This window comes from Mus musculus, chromosome 9, assembly GCF_000001635.26.
Source record: "Mus musculus strain C57BL/6J chromosome 9, GRCm38.p6 C57BL/6J".
NCBI lineage: Eukaryota > Metazoa > Chordata > Mammalia > Rodentia > Muridae > Mus > Mus musculus.
The window spans coordinates 50533087-50553232 of NC_000075.6; the positions used below are offsets into that span (position 1 = coordinate 50533087).

The window sequence follows — 20146 nt, forward strand, 5'->3', positions numbered from 1 at the left end:
TTACCTCACAAGTTGTGTTTTAATAGAAATATAAAACCATACATGGGGAGATTATTAGTTATTTTACCACTGCTACAAAAAAAAAAAAAGTAGTGCCACAAGCTGGGAACAAGAATTTAAATATGATCCCGTGGTGGTCAGGATCTATCAGCACGTTGGGGGTCAGGGTCGATGAGCCCACGGGAGTCGGGTCTATGAGTCCTTAGGGGTCAGGGTCAGGTCCAAACTACAACAGCTTTTGAGTGAGATCCACCATTTTCTCTTTTCCTCAGAGTGTGCTCATCGAAGCCCGATCCTAGCCTTCCTTGCGCCTCTGCCGTCAGATAGGCACAAAGGTGCCATGGAACCCGTAAGGCATCTGCACGGGTACTTCCGCTCGCCCCAGCTCTGTGAAGCTCTTGGCATCCAAGACAAGGAGGAAGTTGCTTTCACTCTAGAAAAAGAACACAACACTGAAAGTTCCCTTTTCGTTTGAAAGTCCATCTCCACTGGCTGAGGGAGGAAGCATGTCTTCTTAATTACGTTCATATCTGTCCCTGGCACCTGCTGCAAAGCCTCACCTAGACACCCACAAATGTTTGCCCAGTCGCTGAACTAGACCAAAACACCATGACTAAAGAAGTTCACACCCTAAAGCAAAGAAATAAAACTGTGCCAATCCTCCTCATAAGACCGCTTTGAGTCTAACAATCTTTTTACTCAGCTCTTTCAAGTCTCATAAAATACATGGAAGTCCTTTTACCCAAATTAGAAATGCTTCTGTTTTGTGTTACTTAGAAGCTGGACAAAGTTCAGCTTTGTAAACCAGAATGAGATTTGTGCAGACCTATTTACTGGAGCGCTAAGTGCATGGAACAAGCCCTCTAGCAGACATTACTAATTGATCACAACATTAGCAGACATTACTAATTGATCACAACACTTTTTTTTTTTTTAACTAAACCATTAAAGGGCTCAGAACCCCACACCCAGGTGCCACTAGTATTTGATCAGAGCTGGTCTTGAGGTGGACACATTTGCTGTAAGATTGCCCGGACAAGTCAGTAAGTAGCATTATTGAGATACTAGCCAGGGCTTATGGTACTGGCCGTTTTTAGGTCAGTTCACTGAAATAAGAAACACAGATAGTAGTATGAACATCAGGCCAGAAGCCAGACATTAAACACTGGCTTTACCACTATGAGATTAGATGTGAGTCTCTTGCAACTTCTTAAAGTGACAAACTCCACATGTATCCCACAATTTTTAATAACTATCATAATATATATGTATGAGAGTACGTTGTCTATAAACACACTCCTATGAAGACACCACATTGCTATGATTTTACAAACAGGACTTTAAAATGTGATAAAGTATGGCTATGATTTTTAAAGTGGGGGATGTTACCCAGTAAAAAGGAGACGAGGATGGAGAAGATGCCATAAGGCATCATAATAAATGATGGGCTGCATCGCTACAGGTCACACTCGAATTGAGTTAGTGCTGCACTTCTATGACCAATGGCGGGGAAATAAACTTACCTGGTTGGGAGTGATCACCACAGAGAGTATAACCCCACTGTCTTCCTCATCTGCTCCTGGCACCGGAACAAAAACGGGCTCCGAGGGATAAAAGCCTTCTTCTCTCCAAACCTGAGAGTTCCCCCCGCCCCAACACACAAAAGACATCTGAGAAAAGGTGAGAGGCAAGTGGGAAACATTCTATTGCAATGAACTGCACTAACTGCAAAGCCTCACCTAGCCATAAATAAATAAAGTGGGCCATAATAGAATGTTCGCACAGCAAACACAAGCCCAGGCTTACCGCACTGAGTGCAGGTAGGAGAAACCTCTGCTGCCTGTAGATCACCATCTAAGTTTGTTACCCCACCAACCTGAGGTACAGGGGTCACTACAACCTTCACCCCATCATCTCTCCAAAACTGACATCAATTCTACCATTATTTCTCCAAGCTTTTGGTTTCCCTTTAGATTTCCCACAGGAAATCAACCCCTTGCTGAGATGATCTGTGGCTCTCAAATTTAGGAAAACAGCTGAGCTGCTGTAATATTGAAGAATTCAAAGAACAGGCTGCAGAGACGGCTCAGTTGTAAGAACACTGGGTGCTCTTCCAGAGGACCTGTGATTGATTCCCAGCACCCATATAGCAGCCCACGACTTCCTGTAACCCCAATTCAGGGGATCCAATGCCTTCTCCTGACTCCCACAGGATCCTGCACATGTGTGGTGCCCATAATACCCTCAGGCACACACACACATAAAATAAACAAATAGATATTAAATTTTTTGAAAAAAATAATACGTCTGAAGGACTTTAAACAAAGCAGAACTTAATTCAAAGGGCAAAACAATACTTAGGAAAAAAAATGAAAGAAGAGACTTTTTTACCCTTAGTGTCTTGTTCGTCACGTCAACCTTAATCAGAGAATCCCCCACCAAATGTCGAAAACCGCAGCCATAGAAGAAACTATACTTTTTGCCATTGAATCGGCCATAGTTGATCTGAGGGAATTCAATCCCCCCTTCCTCTTCCAGGTCTTCGTGGTGTAGATTTTCAGGAGAGCACCAGATCTAAAAGAAATCCCCCAAAGGGTATAGAATGGCTGCTAAATCCTCATTATTTTCTCTGAATTCTCTTTCATTTCTTTAGCGTACTGTGCTCTACTCTGTAAATTGTCACTGGATTTGAGAACTAAAGTTCTCCATCATTGTTCTTGTTGTTCCTCTTTCCATGGTGAGTGTCCATGTACCTATGTTGTCGAGTGTTGTGATTAAGATCCCAAATCGTATGGGAGGTGGAGAGTTTCCTTATTCTGCTAAAGCAAGGCATAGCTGCACAGTGCCATTCCCATGAGCAAAGCAGTGTCTCCAGAAGGTGGGGATGGTTGGGTCAATCTGAAAAACCTCATAACCACTGGCAAGCTCCATAGATCGGGCTCAAGACACAGAAAGCACAATCAGCCACAGGTGTCCATCCCACCCGGTTTCTGTGGCTCTTGTGCAAACAAGTTTCCAGGACCTCACCCAAGCTCGGCCAAATGTTATGAAACCTGCAGGGCACCAAAGCCTTTGGAGGGCAGCCAAAGAATAAGGTGATGTCACTAAACTCCAACCTCAGTCTGATATCTGCCGGGAGCCTACCTCTCCATCACCCTGTTTCACAGCGCTGGCTGAAGAATAGGACAGTGGGCTGAGGTTCTTTCCTTCAGCAGCATCCACACTAACATCTAAGGGCAAGACAAATCTTCGAGGGAAAGACTTTGCCTTTAACTCATAGACCTGTTCAGGACAGAGAAATAAACAGATGGTGGGGAAGATCATCCCTAGGATAATAAATAGTAACTTAAAATTCAGTCATCACTAGGATTGTGCAAATAATTTCAATTCATCCATTCAATAAATATTTATTGAATACCTAGTGTAGGCTAAGTATTGTTTATATACTGCACATGAAATTCAGATTCTAGTGGTGGGATCATAACTATAAAATTAGGTATTTATTAATTAATATCAAATAAGCAAATGATTAAATAGCCAAAGGTCCCAAGGACTAGACGGAAGCAAAGAAGGTCCCCTTTTTCATGTTCGCTGGTTCAGAAAAGAGCCAGCTTATCAGACCAAGATTGCTCAAACCCCACACATTCTCGAGCAAGGCCAGTTTTCAAGACGAACCCTTAGCTGGCACCTAGAGACAGACTTCTTAGGCTGTTGTATCTGATAAGGGTAGGCGAGGCCTTGAATGGCCCAGTGAGTCAATAATGAAAATGATAGGTTTTAAAAGAACACCTGCGAGCTAAGGATGTAAATGGCTCAATGCTCGCCTAGCAAGTACAAGGCCCAGGGCTTCAGTGGGAAAAACAACAACAACAACAACAACAACAACAACAAACAGTCAGATCTTGAACTTGCCAGGACTATGACAGGTCACATAAGGTGTCATGACACATGACAGGTCACTAGTTCCTCACATGTGCAGAGGATCAGCTCTTTTTAAAAAGCACCTTTATCAACCTTGTTTTCTTTTGTAAGACCTTAGCTAAAGAAACAAAACAAAACCAATATTGATAAAAGGTTGGATCAGGTGATGTGAATCAGAGAAGAAGATAAGAAAGAAAGAAAGAAAGAAAGAAAGAAAGAAAGAAAGAAAGAAAGAAAGAAAGAAATCCAAATAAAATGCCTCCAATAGGTATTTGGAGTCAAAGATGAGCTAGAAAGATGATGAACAACAATGAGGTAGAGATTTTGGGGGATGGTGGAAGAAAAGCCACAGATAGCCAGGTGTTACCGGCAACTCTCCCCCTGAGGGCCCAACGAGAAGCTCAAACCATTAGTCATTTGAGAAGTGTAAGGCAAAACCACAACCACCACTCCACACCCATTGGGGTGGTTATACTTTTAATAAAAAGGAAGAAAACAGTCTTGAGGTCAGCACAGTGGTTCAGTGGGTAAGGGCACTTGCCGTGGAAGAATGCAGGCCTGAGTCTGAAATCCCAGAATTCCTATAAAGCCAGGGTTAGATGTTTGCAAAGCACAACATCCATCATGCCCCAGCGTCTGCTGGGAAATGAGAGGCAGAGACAGGCAAACTCCCAGGAACTGGGATCTCCCTGCCTCAGGCCCTAAAGTGGCTGGGATTACAGGACTGCACCACCAGAACCAGCTTACACTTGTTTTTTCTTTTAAGTCAGGGTCTCACTGTCTCTTCAGCTGGCCTGGAACTCACTATTTAAACAGACTGTCCATGAACCTAGAGAGACCCGACTGCCTCCTCCTGCCAAGGGCTGGGATTAAAGGCATGTGCCATCATACCTAGTTTAGACACCTTTTAAAAGAAAGAACCAGTGTACTTCATTACACTAATACAATAAGGGCTAAAGGCCATGTGATATCCTCAATATCGAGAAAAAATAAGAAGTGTTATATCTATCCATGACCAAGATTCTTAGTAATATAGAAATAAAAAGAGAACTTTCCTAATCTAACAAAATATACATTTTAGAAAAAAAAAATCTAGGGCTAAATGTATTGGCACATGGCCGTAGCAATCCCAGAACTTGGAAGACAATAGGACTAGGGTTCAAGGCCAGTCTTGGCTACACAATGAGTCCAATGCTAACCTGCACTTCATGAAACCTGTCTAAAGGAGACATCTATTGACAGCTTATGTTTACATGCAATCTGTGCACAAAAAGTTATTTGTGATAACTTTTGTCATAGTCAACTCGTATAACCACACAAGACACTATTGCATCATCATATCATCATCAGCATAATAATAATAAAACTATCAAGATCCAAAAAGACATGAAGAAACTATAAATGCATACCACTGGGAAGGAAGGAAGGAAGGAAGGAAGGAAGGAAGGAAGGAAGGAAGGAAGGAGGGAGAAAGAAAGGAAGGGAAGGAGAGATGGAGGGAGGAAGTTAGGAGGGAAGGAGAAAGGAAGGAAGGAAGGAAGGGAAAGAGGAAGAGAGGAAGGGAGGACACATACACACATGCATACAATAACAATAGATAAGACAAAGTTTAAATACTGATATTGGGGAAACTAGGGAAGAGAAGCACAAAGGGAAATGCTCCAAGCTTCCTGCTTGTTTTGTTATTGTTGCTGTTAAAGCCTAATTTATACTGCTCTCTAACAGTCCGTTAAGTAATATACATCAAGCAACATCCTTTAAAATATGTTAACACCTGGCATGGGGACATAGAGCTTTAATCCCAGCACTCAGAAGGCAGAGGCGTTCAAGACGTTTACCTGATCAAGCCCCTCTCCAGCTTTCCTGAGATTCTGTAGTTGGTAAAGGTCTAGGCTTCTCCCATCATCCTGGCAGCACAGATCAATCACAATACAGCCCTGGTCCTCAAAGGCATTGATTTGATGATAGGTAAGAAAAGGCATGCTGTAGTACATTCCTGGGAGAAGCTGCAGGACACAGAGACATCGCAGAGACACAGTCAGTTCTCTTCCCTTCCCCTTCCTCTTCCCTCCTTTCGGTCCCCTTTCAGAAATAAAGCTGCAAAGCTCAAGTTAGGAGGATATGCACCCCACTTACAAGCCCTTGTCAGTGGGGATAAAGGAAGAAATATCAGAACACACATCCCTGCCTGCAGGCCATGGTCAGGGATATGCACCCCTGCCTGCAGGCCATGGTTAGAGATAAGCACCCCTGCCTATGTGCTGTGGTCAGGGATACATATCCCACTTACATGCCATGGTCAGTAGGTATAAAGGAAGAAAAATCAGACTATAAAAGCAAGTATACTTTAATTTAAGCATTGCTTGCTTAAGTCATCTCACTTCATGTTAGTCAGTGAACTGAGGCTGTTCAACATAACCCAATCTATTGCTGTGACTAATTTAAAAGCCCTCCTGAAATATGGTCTAATATTTTACAGGATAAATAGATCCTAGACTCTAGAAGATTAATAGAAAATACTGCTACTTGTGATGCTTATTATAAAGTGAGTGACTAATTTAAAAGTACATTCATTATTCAAATAATTTTGTAATGAAATTTGGAGTAAGTTAAATTTAGAAGATATTAAATTTAGAGACAAATATAGACAAATGTAATGGCACTAATACTAACGAGGAGTAAGAGATGATATTCAGCCAACATTTGCGGACTTCAGTAGGGTTATGGTACTGGCACACCAAGAAGTCCCAGAAGCAGCTATTTTAAACTGTCAAGTGTACTTGCAGAAGTGGCAGAAGGGCTGTGCATAAACGCACCCCTCTGCACGATTATGGCATGGGAAACCCGGTGATGAGAGAGCTTCCTGTGTCCTTCTAATTCAACCCATTGAAAAACAACCCCCACAGTTTCCCAACACACAATGTCCACTGTGCTAATTAATAAGCAGCCAGCCCAACCAGCAGAAGAAAGCAACACCCTTAATTAGAAACGTCTTTAAAAATGATGCCCAGCGAAGGTGAGAAACCAGCCCCGTGGAAATTCAGCTCCGGGAGCGACATTTTCATTATAAATATGCTCAGATACTCAGCCTGTCCAGTGTGTTTATCCACCACATGAAACCGCGTGTTATACTGGGGCTCCCAGCTTATCCCATCAGCAAAGGGCTTTCCCCGGATTTTAGAAGTGATTATTTTCCACAGCTTCATCTTTACAGGCTGTTCGACAAAGATTATGTAGTTTTTTGTCATTCCTAAAAGGTTCCAAGAAACAAGAAATTGTTACTTGGCAAACTAGAGTGAGCTGAAGTGTAGCCGGAAGGGAACTGGTCTGAATGGCTGAGCGTGTGACTGCTGACCTGAGCAGACACCAGCCAGCAATACCTCGCTCTTTCCAGCTCAATCGAACACATTTCCTGTTTCTACATAGAAAAGAGAACCGCTAAGAACACTTGGGTTAATGTTCTTAGTTGCTTTTTTTTCCATTTTAAATTATTTGGGTTTAAGAATAAAAGAAAACAGCACCATATTAGAGTGTTATTTATGCTCAGTGTATTTATTCCCTAATCCTTTTCCTGTATATGCTGGGAGTAAGAACCCAGGAGTATTTTAGCTATCACAATTAATAATGCATAAAGTAAATGTTCTGAATAAAGGCTAAAACATCTCAAAAGTTAACAAAACATTATTTTTAAAGACTGAAACAATCCGTGCAGAATATAAGGTTTCACACACGTTCACACACATGAAATGGTCGAGATCTTTTTGTATGTGTGACTATAGTCTTAGGATTTTAACATTGACTAAAACATGTCTTATAACTACTTATATTACGTAACCATGTCTCTTCAAGCCATCTGCAGGCTAGCATAAGAAGTATATGACTAAATAGAATAACTTTACTGGAATTAACGCAATCCGGGTCTCATTATCATAATACTCTTATAAATTATCAAGATGATACTTGTCAAAACTGATCTTTCTGACGCAGCAGCATTAAGGCAGAGCCCAGTGCAACTGCCCTCACCTATAGACTCACCAAAGCTATGGTAGTAAGAAGGCTTCATTTTCTCAGTGGAGGCAATGGAACATAGCACCTGTGCTCCGTGAATCGTCTCCCCGGGCTCTTTCTTTTTTGGAGGAACACGAATAATATTATAGCAAGAACCTGGCCAAGAGAAGATTCTCTCTTTACAATTTTTATTTACACTCTAGAATCAAGGCTAACCCTTGCTCTTGCAAGGGCTTGGTATTTAGTGGGCGTGCTGGAGTTATTGATGAGTTAACTATAGCATGTGTGATGAGTTAACAATAGCATGTGTTTGTGTCGCTACTCGGTGAATGAATATTTAAGTGGTACTGAAATTATCTTCCTGGGATTATAATTTACAGGGTAAGACATGATGAAGTTGCATCACAATCGCCATTGTTCTTGAGGAACAAAATAACCAGCATTTTTTTTCTTGGTTCATTTATTTTGTGGCAAGTTACTGGTCACCAATCCAAACACTGATGTAAGTACTCTAAACACTATATCCCAAACTCATGTTTATAGAGGTACACACAGCAAATAAAAGCTATTCATCTCTAAAATTCAAATTCTAACAAAACATACTAGCAAAATAACGCATCTGATGGCAATATGAACTGTAATGTTAAACAAGCTAACTGGGGACTGAAGTGGTTGTGCGTGGGTGGGCAGTCCTGACTATCATTACCAAGCATATGATGGAAGTCAAGTAGACCTGAAGAAGGTGAGGAAGAGATGTGAGGGTATCTGGGAGAAATGCCATGCAGTGGTGGCATGAGGTAGCCATGGAGGGGATTTTGAAGGTATTTTGAGGGCATTGCTGAGATAAATCTTTTGATTAACTGGAGGAAGATAGGAGAGAAAGAAACATGAAGAATGATTCCAAATTGCCATTAGTAACTTGAAGGATGGAGTCACCATCAACTGAAATGGGGAAGACTCATTTTGAGAGAGTTTAACAGAAAAGATCAAAGGTTTGGTTCTGAAATGCCAAACATTGTTGGCATCCTGGTAAGAACACTGGGTGAGCAATAATTACAAATTACTGCAGATGTTCAGGGTGGAGATACAGGCAGGTTTTGAGAGACCACTATGTATATAGGAAACACCATGTTTTATAAAGTGACAGAGAGAGAGGGAGAGAGAAAACAGTGCTAGATTAATATGAAGAGCATATTTTAAGTATTAAAAATAACTAGGTTGTTAAAATGTTCAAAGAATTCTTGCTAAGTTGTAAAGAGGATCTTAAAATATCTGAAAAGGCTAAAACTTTGTTGATTTGCACACGTATTCCTTAGTCTTCTCTCTACAGTTTTTAAAGTTCTTAAAAGTAGAAATGAATTGCAGGTATTTTAAAATTGCAATCAGAACCATTATACTTCCCAAATGTATCCCAGACATTCCTCACTCGTGCTTCCTACATCTACATACACACTGAGTTCCGGTTCCAAACCTTCTCACTGCACCAGATAATCAAACGAGAAAAGAGACGCTTGCCAAGCATTGGTTGGAATCCCAGCATTGGCGATTGGATTACCCAACTCACTGAATGAAAACACTTCGTCACTGCACTACTCTAACCACAAGGCCCTGAGAGCACCTTGAAGACATTATACTAGAGACTCGCCTAATACACTGAGGAATGCAAGTTTACTGAGGGAGCCCTGCCTTGCTCAGTGCTTGAGTGGATCTGCAGAGTCTCCAGGACTTGATATGAACTGGGAGCTGAGGTAGAGTAACGAGCCTGACCGTCCATGCTTGTTGCCTGGGTTTCTCAGTGGGATCCAGTGCTCTGTGTACCAAGATCCTCTGGGGTCCACAGTAAAGATTCTCCGCCCCTTTTCAGTTCTGCTAAACCAGAGTTCCTACAGATGGATGGAGCCCAGTGATCTACCCTGACAGCAAGCATTCTATATGGTTCCTAGATGTATTAGGTTGAGATTGATGATCTAGTGACTATATTAAAACATATAACTAAAATGGAATTTTTCGTATTATAAATGAGTTTTGAAATAAACTGGCTAATAGAGTTAATAAGAAGTGGATTTTTTTTTTTTAATGATCCAACACTGATGGTGGAACAAAGCAAACACAAACTCTCCTGAGCCACTCCCCATTGAACTGTTTTGCCAAGGAGGACCTCTGCTGTTTCCTGAAAGAGTTTTCAAGAATCAATCCTCCTCTGAAAGTAAAGAAAAGCTGAGTGAAGGGCATTAGGGAAATCCTATCTGTACCTAAGTTAATAAAAACTAAAACTGCAGCATTCATTCTCATATGTGTGTGGATGTAGATGCACAGAAGAGCAATCCACAAAGCCATCTAACTACTCACCAAAGCTATAACACAACCATAGCACAGGTTTCATTGGCTGGAGACAACAATCTGACTCCTAGTCAAGATAAACAGTCCTAAATATCTAATACCCCTAGCCAACACACTCTTGTTCAGAAACACATGTTCTCAAAGACAGAAGTCCAAATTTGCCTTCCCTAAGAGAGTGGGTGTATAAGTTTCAAAGCCCTTAGTGAGTAGAGGAAGAAATGGTGACTGGGTGGAGACTGGATATTAAATATATCAACAGAGCCTTCTGAAACTTGGTGATGCAAAACTAATAAAATGATCTAATAGAGTGACTCAGGGCAAGCCTTTGGGTGTAACGTCAGGCCTGGTTTCAGGTCTAGCTTCAGAGACATGGAAACTGGCTCGGTCAAATGACTTAAATATCCTGGGAGTTCACTGGCCTCATCTGTAAAGCAGAGATGATAACAGGGCCTTCGAGAGTGGATATGTACAAGTCAAAGAAAAAAACACAGAGAGTGTGTATGGACTAAAGAAGGGAACACGGAGAAATCTGCTTATCCCTAGCCCATCTTAGGTACTGAATAAGCATTAGCTGTAATTATTAGCTACTGGAATGTTCTGCAGCAGATGGGCAGCAGTTTTGGGAGTGTGTGGATTATCAGCCAGATGTTAGGGTGTAGAGTTGTGAATGCCATCCAGCTGTGCCCTGGATATCGTCTGTAGTTAGTCATTCCTGTGGGATGGACAATGGGCCCTCCCAATATATGTCTTCCCTGTAGTATTTTACATTTCTCACTTCTACAATATAGTGTGACTTTAAAGTTCATATTCAAGAGATATGTGCTAAAAATGCCTACAATGTATACACCCCCCCCCCGCAACCATAATGGTACATAAAGATACAAGTTAACACTGAAAAAGTCATAGGAAATCAGTTGCTAAGCATAGGTACAAAAGGACCACAAAACACAGACTCCATGATAAATCATGTATTTTATCTTCAGTAATGCCTCTTTGGAGGCTGCTTTCTGATGCCTTCATGCCTATATTTTAAATATGATGGAGCTTTGGAAAACAGTTTACTCCTAGTTATATCTAAAAACTCCTCCAGCTTCACCTCACCTCTTGGCCCATAGCTGTTCCCCATGTTGTATGCTGTCCCATCTGGGTCGTAATGAGGATGTGCAGTGGCTCCATTCACAGCAATGAATTTGCTCCAGTCCACCTGCAGGTTTAAGACCACGTGAGAGTTGCAAATGATACACAATAGATCTTTAATAGCATAAAGTAGCGTAGATCACAGAAGCATGTCATCTATGTTGAAAGTACGTATGGTCTGAGAAATCTAAATCATCTTTCCTACTAAGGAAAAAGAAACAGATGAAAGTCAAAACAATAAAAACCAGCGGTGCCACAGCCGCCACCAAAAAAATAAATAAATAAATCTGTGTGGGTTTATTTAATATCACAGCAAAGTTCAAAATAAGCATAACAATTAAAATCAAAAATAAAATCAACATTTTACACTGAAGTGGTGGGACACACCTGTAATCCCAGACCTTGGGAGACTGAGGCAGGAGGGTAGAAGTTCAAAGCTGGCCTAAAGTACACTGTAAATTCCAAGCCAAGCTGAACTACAGAGCAAGATACTGTATCAAAAACAAAATCGTCCTTAAATGTTATTAATTAATGTTTCAAGACAACACGGGTCTATACAACTCTAGTCTGACAGTCACTGTGCTTAGAAAGATTGCAAGCCTGTCAGGACTATTTCCCTTACATGGCATCCTTGAGATGCTAAAACTAAGGTAGGAATTTGGGATTATCTTTAAGAAAAACCAACCCCACAACCCATTACAATCCTGGCATAGGGTGATAGTAACCTAAATGAATGGATGCCTTTGTTCAGTGGGGATGAACCTCTGACTCCTTTAGCTGTCTAGATTCTACAAGGTTCTCTGAATAGAAAGAAAATTGGGATCTGTTTTATTCACTTCGGGCCTACACGTTACCTTTTCTGTCCTTTCCAGCATCTCAATGTCCACCTTATTCATAAAATTAGTCTCTGTGCTCATGTAGTAATCACCTTTGTACTGCACAAAGTTGACGTTGGTGTTGTCAGTCATAGCTGAAACCAGGTAGCAGACATTGAGCACATACTCCAAGGGAGAAAATTCCAGTCTACCCCCCCCATATGAACACACACACACACACACACACACACACACACACACACACACACACACTGTGTATTTTTCAAGGGCTGGAGAAATGTCTCTAAACTTAAGAGCACATATTGCTCTTCCAGAGGACCTGACTTCAGTTCCTAGCACTCACACAGAGCAGCTCACACCATCTGTAATACCAGCTCCGTGGGATGCAGCACCCTCTTCTGGCCTTCATGGGCACCCATCACAGACACATACACATAAATAGAAATATATCTTTCAAAATGTATATCTTTTCGAGATTTCTATTTGTATAAATACTTATTCAAAGAATGATCCCTGTCATGTTAAGGGCTACTTACTAGGTGGCTCAAACCTTGACATGAAACGTTCAAAGATGCTCTTGCATGGGTCAGGAAGGGCCAGCGTGCCAAATTCTGAGATCACAATTCTACCTCCAGCACTGTTGGCCTTATATGTGTCACTCTGTAGAAACTTGCTCTTGTATGTCACTGTGCCCCTCTCCATTCGGAACTGGTGAAGCAACGCCATTCCATCAAACCAATGATTGTATCTGCAAACGGGAGGAAAGAATAGGAGTTCACTTACGAGAAAGGAAAGATGGGCCAAAATGAGTGGAGGGATATTTCTGCCATCCAAATATAAAGATAGTAGGCACAAGTGTCCCCAGAGCCACCCACACTCTCAGAGAACTTAAAATTATGGAATGACAGTGTTCTCAATTCCCTGGGCTACAACAGGAAGAGCAACTTGCATCCGCCTGACCCTTACCCTATGACCCGGGTCATGGGCTGTCTCTGACTCTGTGGCCTGTCACTGTGGGGCCTCAGTGGAAGGGCGTGTGCTTAGTTCTTCTGGGACTACAAGTCCCAGGGTGGAGCAGTCCCAGAGCAGGGCTTCCTCTTCTCTGAGGAGAAGGGGAGGGGATAATAGTGGGAGAGATTTATAAGGGTGGTACTGGAAGGAGGGGGGGCTATAATAGGGATGTAAGGTGAATTTTAAAAAAAAAAAAAGAAAAAGAAATCTCACTTTCCAATGGGCTCAAGTAAAAGCCTACAGTGATAAGCCCTAAGATAAGTCTGCTCTTTTCCCTGTGACTAAGAGGACAGAAAAAACTTAGAATCTCCCAAATCACGAGTTCCTAAAACTAAACATTCACCCTCATATCTTTTTTTTATTAAGTATTTATTTCATTTACATTTCCAATGCTACCCCAAAAGTCCCCCACATGCTCCCCCGCCCACTCCCCCACCCACCCACTCCCACTTCTTGGCCCTGGAATTCCCCTGTACTGAGGCATATAAAGTTTGCACAACCAATGGGCCTCTCTTCCCAATGATGGCCAATTAGGCCATCTTCTGATACATATGCAGCTAGAGACACGAGCTCCGGGGGGTACTGGTTAGTTCATATTGTTGTTCCACCTATAGACCTGCAGATCCCTTTAGCTCCTCGGGTACTTTCTCTAGCTCCTCCATTGGGAGCCCTGTGATCCATCCAATAGATGACTGTGAGCATCCACTTCTGTGTTTGCTAGGCCCCAGCATAGTCTCACAAGAGACAACTATATCTGGGTCCTTTCAGCAAAATCTTGTTAGTGTATGCAATGGTGTCAGCGTTTGGAAGCTGATTATGGGATGGATCCCCGGATATGGCAGTCTCTAGATGGTCCATCCTTTCGTCACAGCTCCAAACTTTGTCTCTGTAACTTCTTCCATGGGTGTTTTGTTCCCAATTCTAAGAAGGGGCAAAGTGTCCACACTTTGGTCTTCGTTCTTCTTGAGTTTCATTTGTAAGATACAATTTGCTAAACAAATGAAACTCACCCTCATATCTTAAATACATTAAATTTTCTGTTTACTATAGATTCTTCTGTTTTCTTCTTTGCATAATCATTCTGCCCTTATGATTATACAAGAAATTGCCTAATAAAGTGATGGAGAGCAGTTAGCTGACGGTAAAGGTGCTTGTCACCAAGCCTGGTGACCTGAACTCGATGCCCAGAACCCCAGGATGAACGGAGAGAACAGATTCCTGCATGTTGTCCTCTGACTCCCACGTGTATGCCATGACACAGGTGAAAATAAAAACTAGAGCATGGAACATCAAAAGCCTGTCAGCAAAAAATAAAATAAAAAGTGTAGCCTTGTTTCAGGAAAGAAAAAAGAAAAATGTTACCCCAGCCAGTGAATGTATTGATACATATCTGTGGTCTCAACACCGGAGAAGTGGATGCAGGGGGATTGCAAATCTGAGGCCACCTTGTCTCAAAAGCTTGATGCTGTCAGCATGGGCAAGGAAGGCTACCATTGTCAGAAAAGACAATGGCTCCTGAAGTCAGGGCTGGTCTCTGTTCACCCAGGCTCCAGTCAACATTACTCACAAGAACCAAAAGACAGAAGCAGTTTGATGTAGCTACTGATGACTAAAACTGAACCAACTGTGGAGGTTCATACATGTCACCCCAAAATATGCCACTTCAAGAGGCTCCTCTGAGTCTGAAACACTTGAAGATTAGCAGCTGCAAGGTGAGCTCTGTGACATTCCATTTCCTCTCCAAAAGTGAGAAGTGAAACTCCCTAGTGAGATGGGCTTTGGTGGAACACGCCTTTGATCTCACGGAGGCAGAGGCAGCCAATATCTCTGTGAGTTTACGGACAGCCTGGTCACAAAGCCAGTTCCAGGACAGCCAGGACTGACAACAAAGAGAAATGAAAAAACCAAGAAAAGAAAAAGGAAAACCCCCTCACGAACAACAGCCTTCCTGTAGCAGAGGAAGACAGTTGTCTCTGTGCCTGGAGACAGAGTAGAAGCAAAAAGAAAGCAGTATAACCTGGCTAAACAAATACTCGTGTGACAGTCCCTGTCCCATAACTAGTTATCCTGGCTCCCACCCATGCCACATTCTTTCAATTTACTTCTCTTGGTTCAACTACTACACAGGCTTTACCACCAAGTGATTCTTCAGATTCTCTGCCTCTCTCCCTCCCCCTAGCCCCCCACCTCGTGTGTGTGTGTGTGTGTGTGTGTGTGTGTGTGTGTGTGTGTGTGTTGTTTGCATGTTTGTTACAGGGTCTCACTACATAACCCAGGCTGGCCTTGAACTTGCTATGTAGACAAAACTAATTTCACACAAGTGATCTCCCTGCCCCAGCCTCCTACTCACTAGACTTTAGGCCAGTACACACTCAATGAGTCTTTCTTACACTGGTTCCCAAGTACATACAAACACTAGCAAACAAAAGTTGTATGATTTTTTTTTCATTATTAATCCTCCCAATTGTTGATTTAATTCTTGGGTCTAGTGAAGACCAAGGGGATGAGAAGAAATTTTGTCTCCTCTACAATACACAGTATGTTATTATCCAGCATTGAAAAGAGAGGAGACCCTGTCATATGTCACAACACAGATGAACCTTGAGGATCATTGTGCTAAGTAAAACAAGCTAGACATAAAAGAACAGACACTGTGTGATCTACTGATATAAAGCTTCAAAGGAGGCGAGAGGCAAGAAACTGGCAAGTCTGATGATCTGAATTTGATCCCAGACTCCATACAGCCAGAGGACTCCTGAAAGTTGTCCTCTGACCTCCACGTGCATGAATGAATTAACTATTAGAATGAACTATTCCAAGTTTATATAAACAGGACTGAGGTTGGTTAATGGACTTGGAGAGTGGGACAAATTGCCGTTTAACTGGTTAGTTCCAATTTTGCACGATGAGAAAATTCTGAAAATGTTTCACCATGTGACTACACATGACACTACTGAACTGTACAGTTAAAATGGCTGACCTTTCACTACTGAACTCTGCAGTTAACACGGTTAAGGTGTAGCTTTCACATGCTTAAATTGTGCCACTTTTTTTTTATTAGTGTAGAGAAAAGAAGAAAAATGTCCCTCTCAGTCCCGTGATTTCGGATAGCATCTTTATCAGATGTTTGGTTTGGTAAGTTCGGTTTCTGGGTTTCCTCTTCTGTTACCTGTTCCCCTGTTCATGAACCACTGTCATAATGTGTCAGTTGTAGAGGATTTACAATGCTGTTACTGTCTTATAGAACCCTAATAATTTTCATTTTAGTGTGTTCTTGGTAATTCTTGCATATTTGTTTCTCATATGAACTTTAATAATAACTAATCTAATTTCCTGTAAATAGCTTGTTGGAATTTTTTACTAATATCATATTGTATCTATAAGAAACGGGAAGTGTGCCTTTAAAATGCCGTCCTTCTGTTCAAGAACAAGAGGTGTTTTTTTCCATCTGTCCAAATGTGTCTTTCGTCTCTAAGCACAGTGGTACAAGCTTGCCGTCACAGCACTCGAGGGGCTGAGAGTTAAGACCAGTCTTCACCCTACTCTAAGTTACTCATATTGTCATTCGGTGAATTAGGAATTGTGGAAAGCCATGTCTTAGCATAGCAGGCTCACTACACTGAGGCAGTAAGTTTGTCATGGCTTCAAGGATAGTTCAGGCTACATAGCAAGACCACATCTCCAGCAAACAAAAACAAGTCCCATCCCTAAATATAGTTAATTTGCAGCTACTCTGAGCAATGCTTTCTTCACCACACAGTTCTACATCCTATCACCTTGAATTTTACTGTTGTGTTTGGTTTTATTGTTTATGTTGGTTTCTTGGGTTACTGTCTGAGGGGGGCTTGCTGCTTTCCTTAGGTTTTAGCCCCTAAATCAATCCCTTCACTCTAACTGCATTACTTACGTTGGCCATTGAGTTACTGAATAGCAGCAGAAACCCTGAACATCTGCCCTGGGTATAGGAAAACAAACAAACAAACACTCGTAGCAGTTCCCAACTTAGCCTTACTATTTTAGCATGAAGATGCAGGCATGAAGAGAGAGATGAGCTATTATATATTCACATGTCTATGAAATCATTTTAGGAAACTACCTATGAAGTCTGCTTTCCTGTAACATTTTATGAGAAACAAATGGTGAATTTCAACAAAAAGACTTCCCAGCACCTATGAAGATAATCAATCTTAAAGGCTTACCTATCCTTCCCAAATTCAAACTTCCCAGGTCCAACTCGAAGTAGATAACCATTAAGCCATTCAGGAATATGTCCTCGGACCCGAGCAGAGACAGCACTCAGAGTCTCCTCCGCCGTGGTCAGCAGTGGGGCAATGCATGGCAGGCTCTGCTTCGGTCCCAACATGGTTTCCTGGTGAGTATTCCCTCACATACTCCTTCAAAACTGTAAAAGAGAAGCAAAAAGCACACACATGTACACACACACACATAACCAAATAAACATGCATGTATACACAAACAAGTTCACACATATACATAAACACATGTGCATGCACACACATGCATACACGCACACACACACACATACACACACACACACCATTGTTACAGGATCTCCAGTTAACGTGCTTGTTCCCTGACAGACAACTCTGTGAAATGGAAGTTTGAGGGAAGTATGAACCTAAACCGCATAGTCTCCAAACTCCTCTCTCCTCTTTCTCAGTCTCAAGGTACCAGCATGGATGCTCCATTCTGAACCACCCCAATCCTTAGCCGCAAGAGTAAAATTCTACCCTATAATCAGGAGCTGGGCATCATCCCTGTTACTTCATACTTAAAAGACTTCATAAGAACGAATGCAGAGAGGTGTGGTCAAATATAACTTTAGTTAGAACAAAGTTACTTGTAACTTTGGCTACAATCCTTTACTTCATAGAAGTTATCAGTGGTACACGAATCTAGACTAGAAAAATTAACAGATCAAACTTATCACAAGACATGAGATCTATGTTCTTTTGGCAATTTATTTTACAATATATGATCCAATTTCTTTGAAATAATAAATTTGCAGCACATGAGACCTTTTATTTCCCTAAATATGACAATTTAGTCAGGCCCAAGCTCTTTCTTGTTTTCCCAAATGACATTCATTTCACCCTGAATGCCCTCCCCAAACCTCTCCCTAAGAAAATTATAGCTGAAGATGTAGATCTGAGGTAAAGCGCTTCTCCAGCACCCATAAGGTCCTGTGCTGGATTCCAACACTGAAAAATAAAGCCACACGAGAAGAATGCCTGGCAGTTGTGGTGGCACACAACTGTAATGCCAGTGCTAAAAAAGGAGGAACATAAGGGGCCAGCCTGAGCTACCAAGTAAGCTCCTGTCTCAGCAGGAGAGGAGAGCAGTGAGGAGTGGGAGAAGTGGAGGTAGCTCACTTGCTTGCTATGTAACCCCAACACTCACATAAAGAACAACAACGGTAACAAAAGCACTAGGCACAGTACCAAGCCTTGTTATCCTAACAGTGAGTGAGGCGATGGAAGATTCCACTGTTCGCTGGCCCGCTGGTCTAGCCCAGTTAGTGATCAACTTCAGGGTCAGAGAGAAATCTTATCTCAAAAAATAAAGGTGAAAAACAAATTCTTTATCAACCTCTCACCTTTACACACACACACACACACACACACACACACACACACACACACACACACCAGAAAAAGTAAAGAAAATGCTACCTATTGTTCAAGATCTAACTCAAATATTACTTCCTTTAAAGAGCGTAGCCAGAGCGCCTAGGTTCAAATCTTGAGTCACTTCCAAAGTAAGGTTTTCAACCTCTCTGTGCTTTCCCTTCCTTTCTAAGACAGAAAAATAAAAATTCTTACCATGCCTAAGGTTGTAAGTGACCATGCAAATTTATAGAAAGCTTCAGAACACAATACATAAGCCTAAAATGTCTAGTGTTATTTAACTTTAAATGATCGATACAATAAGATGCACTATGGATGATTTTCTTTCTCTGGATTATTTTAGTTTTTCAAGGAAGAGCTAGACACTGCTGAGAGACTGAAAAGTCTCCCAACCCAAGAAGAGGAACTCGCTGCCTAGGGGGTCAGATGAGTCATCCTGCCATCCCATCTCAGTCCTGTCTAAAGATTATTTGCAACAGACGCACAATCCATTACTCTCTGGCACAGGAGCTGAAATCCGAATTCCTAGACTCCCAGACTCTACTCGATTCCTAATATATAGACTATTCCTAATAGTCTCTGGGGTGAAACAAGCAGGAAGTAAAAGGCAGGAATGATAGGTAGTATTAGCGGTCTTAAGAAAATGCTTTGAAGAAAAGCAAAGAGAAATCTAGACATTCCTTGCTCTTCTTTGGTAAACAGTGGTGAGTTTATCTTCTTCTCCCTTTAGATTAAGACTCCCTGATAAAATGTAGATTCCCTATTATACATAGAGTGAAATTGAACAGTCCAACTAGATACGCATGAATTATAAATACTTTATGTTTTATGTCTTTGCACCATGTGTATGCCTGGTACCCTCAGAGGTCAGAAGTGGGTGTTGGATTCCAGGGGACTGCCATTAAAGATGGTTGTAAGCCACCATGTGCATGCTGGGAATGAAACCCAAATCATTTAGAACAGCAGCCAGCGTCCTTAACCACTGAGCCATCTCTGTGGCGTCTTCATGTTAGATTATATTTACATATCTGTCTGCTCTATGCTCCATGTTACTGATCCTATTATACTCCTCAAACTTTTTGTATGGAGTACTTGATATGGCTGCCACCACCTGCTTACGCCTGTTTCCATTCTTGGCTTGGGAGATGAGCTATTCTAACATTTAACTGCTCTTTTAACTTTGCTGCTGTTTAACTATTCTGCTTCCCGTCAGCTTCCTTCTTCATTAGCTGGTAACTTTAGGCA

General features: G+C 41.7%; 1 protein-coding gene across 8 annotated transcripts in view; it reads right to left on the reverse strand.

Moving 5' to 3' along the window:
• Bco2 (beta-carotene oxygenase 2) overlaps window positions 1-20146 on the reverse strand; it is a 22128-nt gene continuing 1982 nt past the window's right edge. For 4 of the 8 annotated variants that reach the window (NM_133217.3, XM_006510045.2, XM_006510046.4 and 1 more), the window contains exons 2-12: window positions 17453-17655; window positions 12779-12990; window positions 12261-12376; window positions 11371-11473; window positions 7957-8085; window positions 7011-7171; window positions 5760-5927; window positions 3145-3282; window positions 2392-2574; window positions 1524-1634; window positions 1-433 (exon numbers count right to left, since the gene is read on the reverse strand). In NM_133217.3, the coding sequence (NP_573480.1) occupies window positions 320-433; window positions 1524-1634; window positions 2392-2574; window positions 3145-3282; window positions 5760-5927; window positions 7011-7171; window positions 7957-8085; window positions 11371-11473; window positions 12261-12376; window positions 12779-12990; window positions 17453-17616 (1599 nt within the window). In that variant the 5' untranslated portion in view covers window positions 17617-17655 and the 3' untranslated portion in view covers window positions 1-319. The remainder of the gene's footprint in view (window positions 434-1523; window positions 1635-2391; window positions 2575-3144; window positions 3283-5759; window positions 5928-7010; window positions 7172-7956; window positions 8086-11370; window positions 11474-12260; window positions 12377-12778; window positions 12991-17452; window positions 17656-20146) is intronic. The other 4 variants (XM_030244075.1, XM_030244076.1, XM_006510047.4 and 1 more) reach the window with 2 other exon arrangements.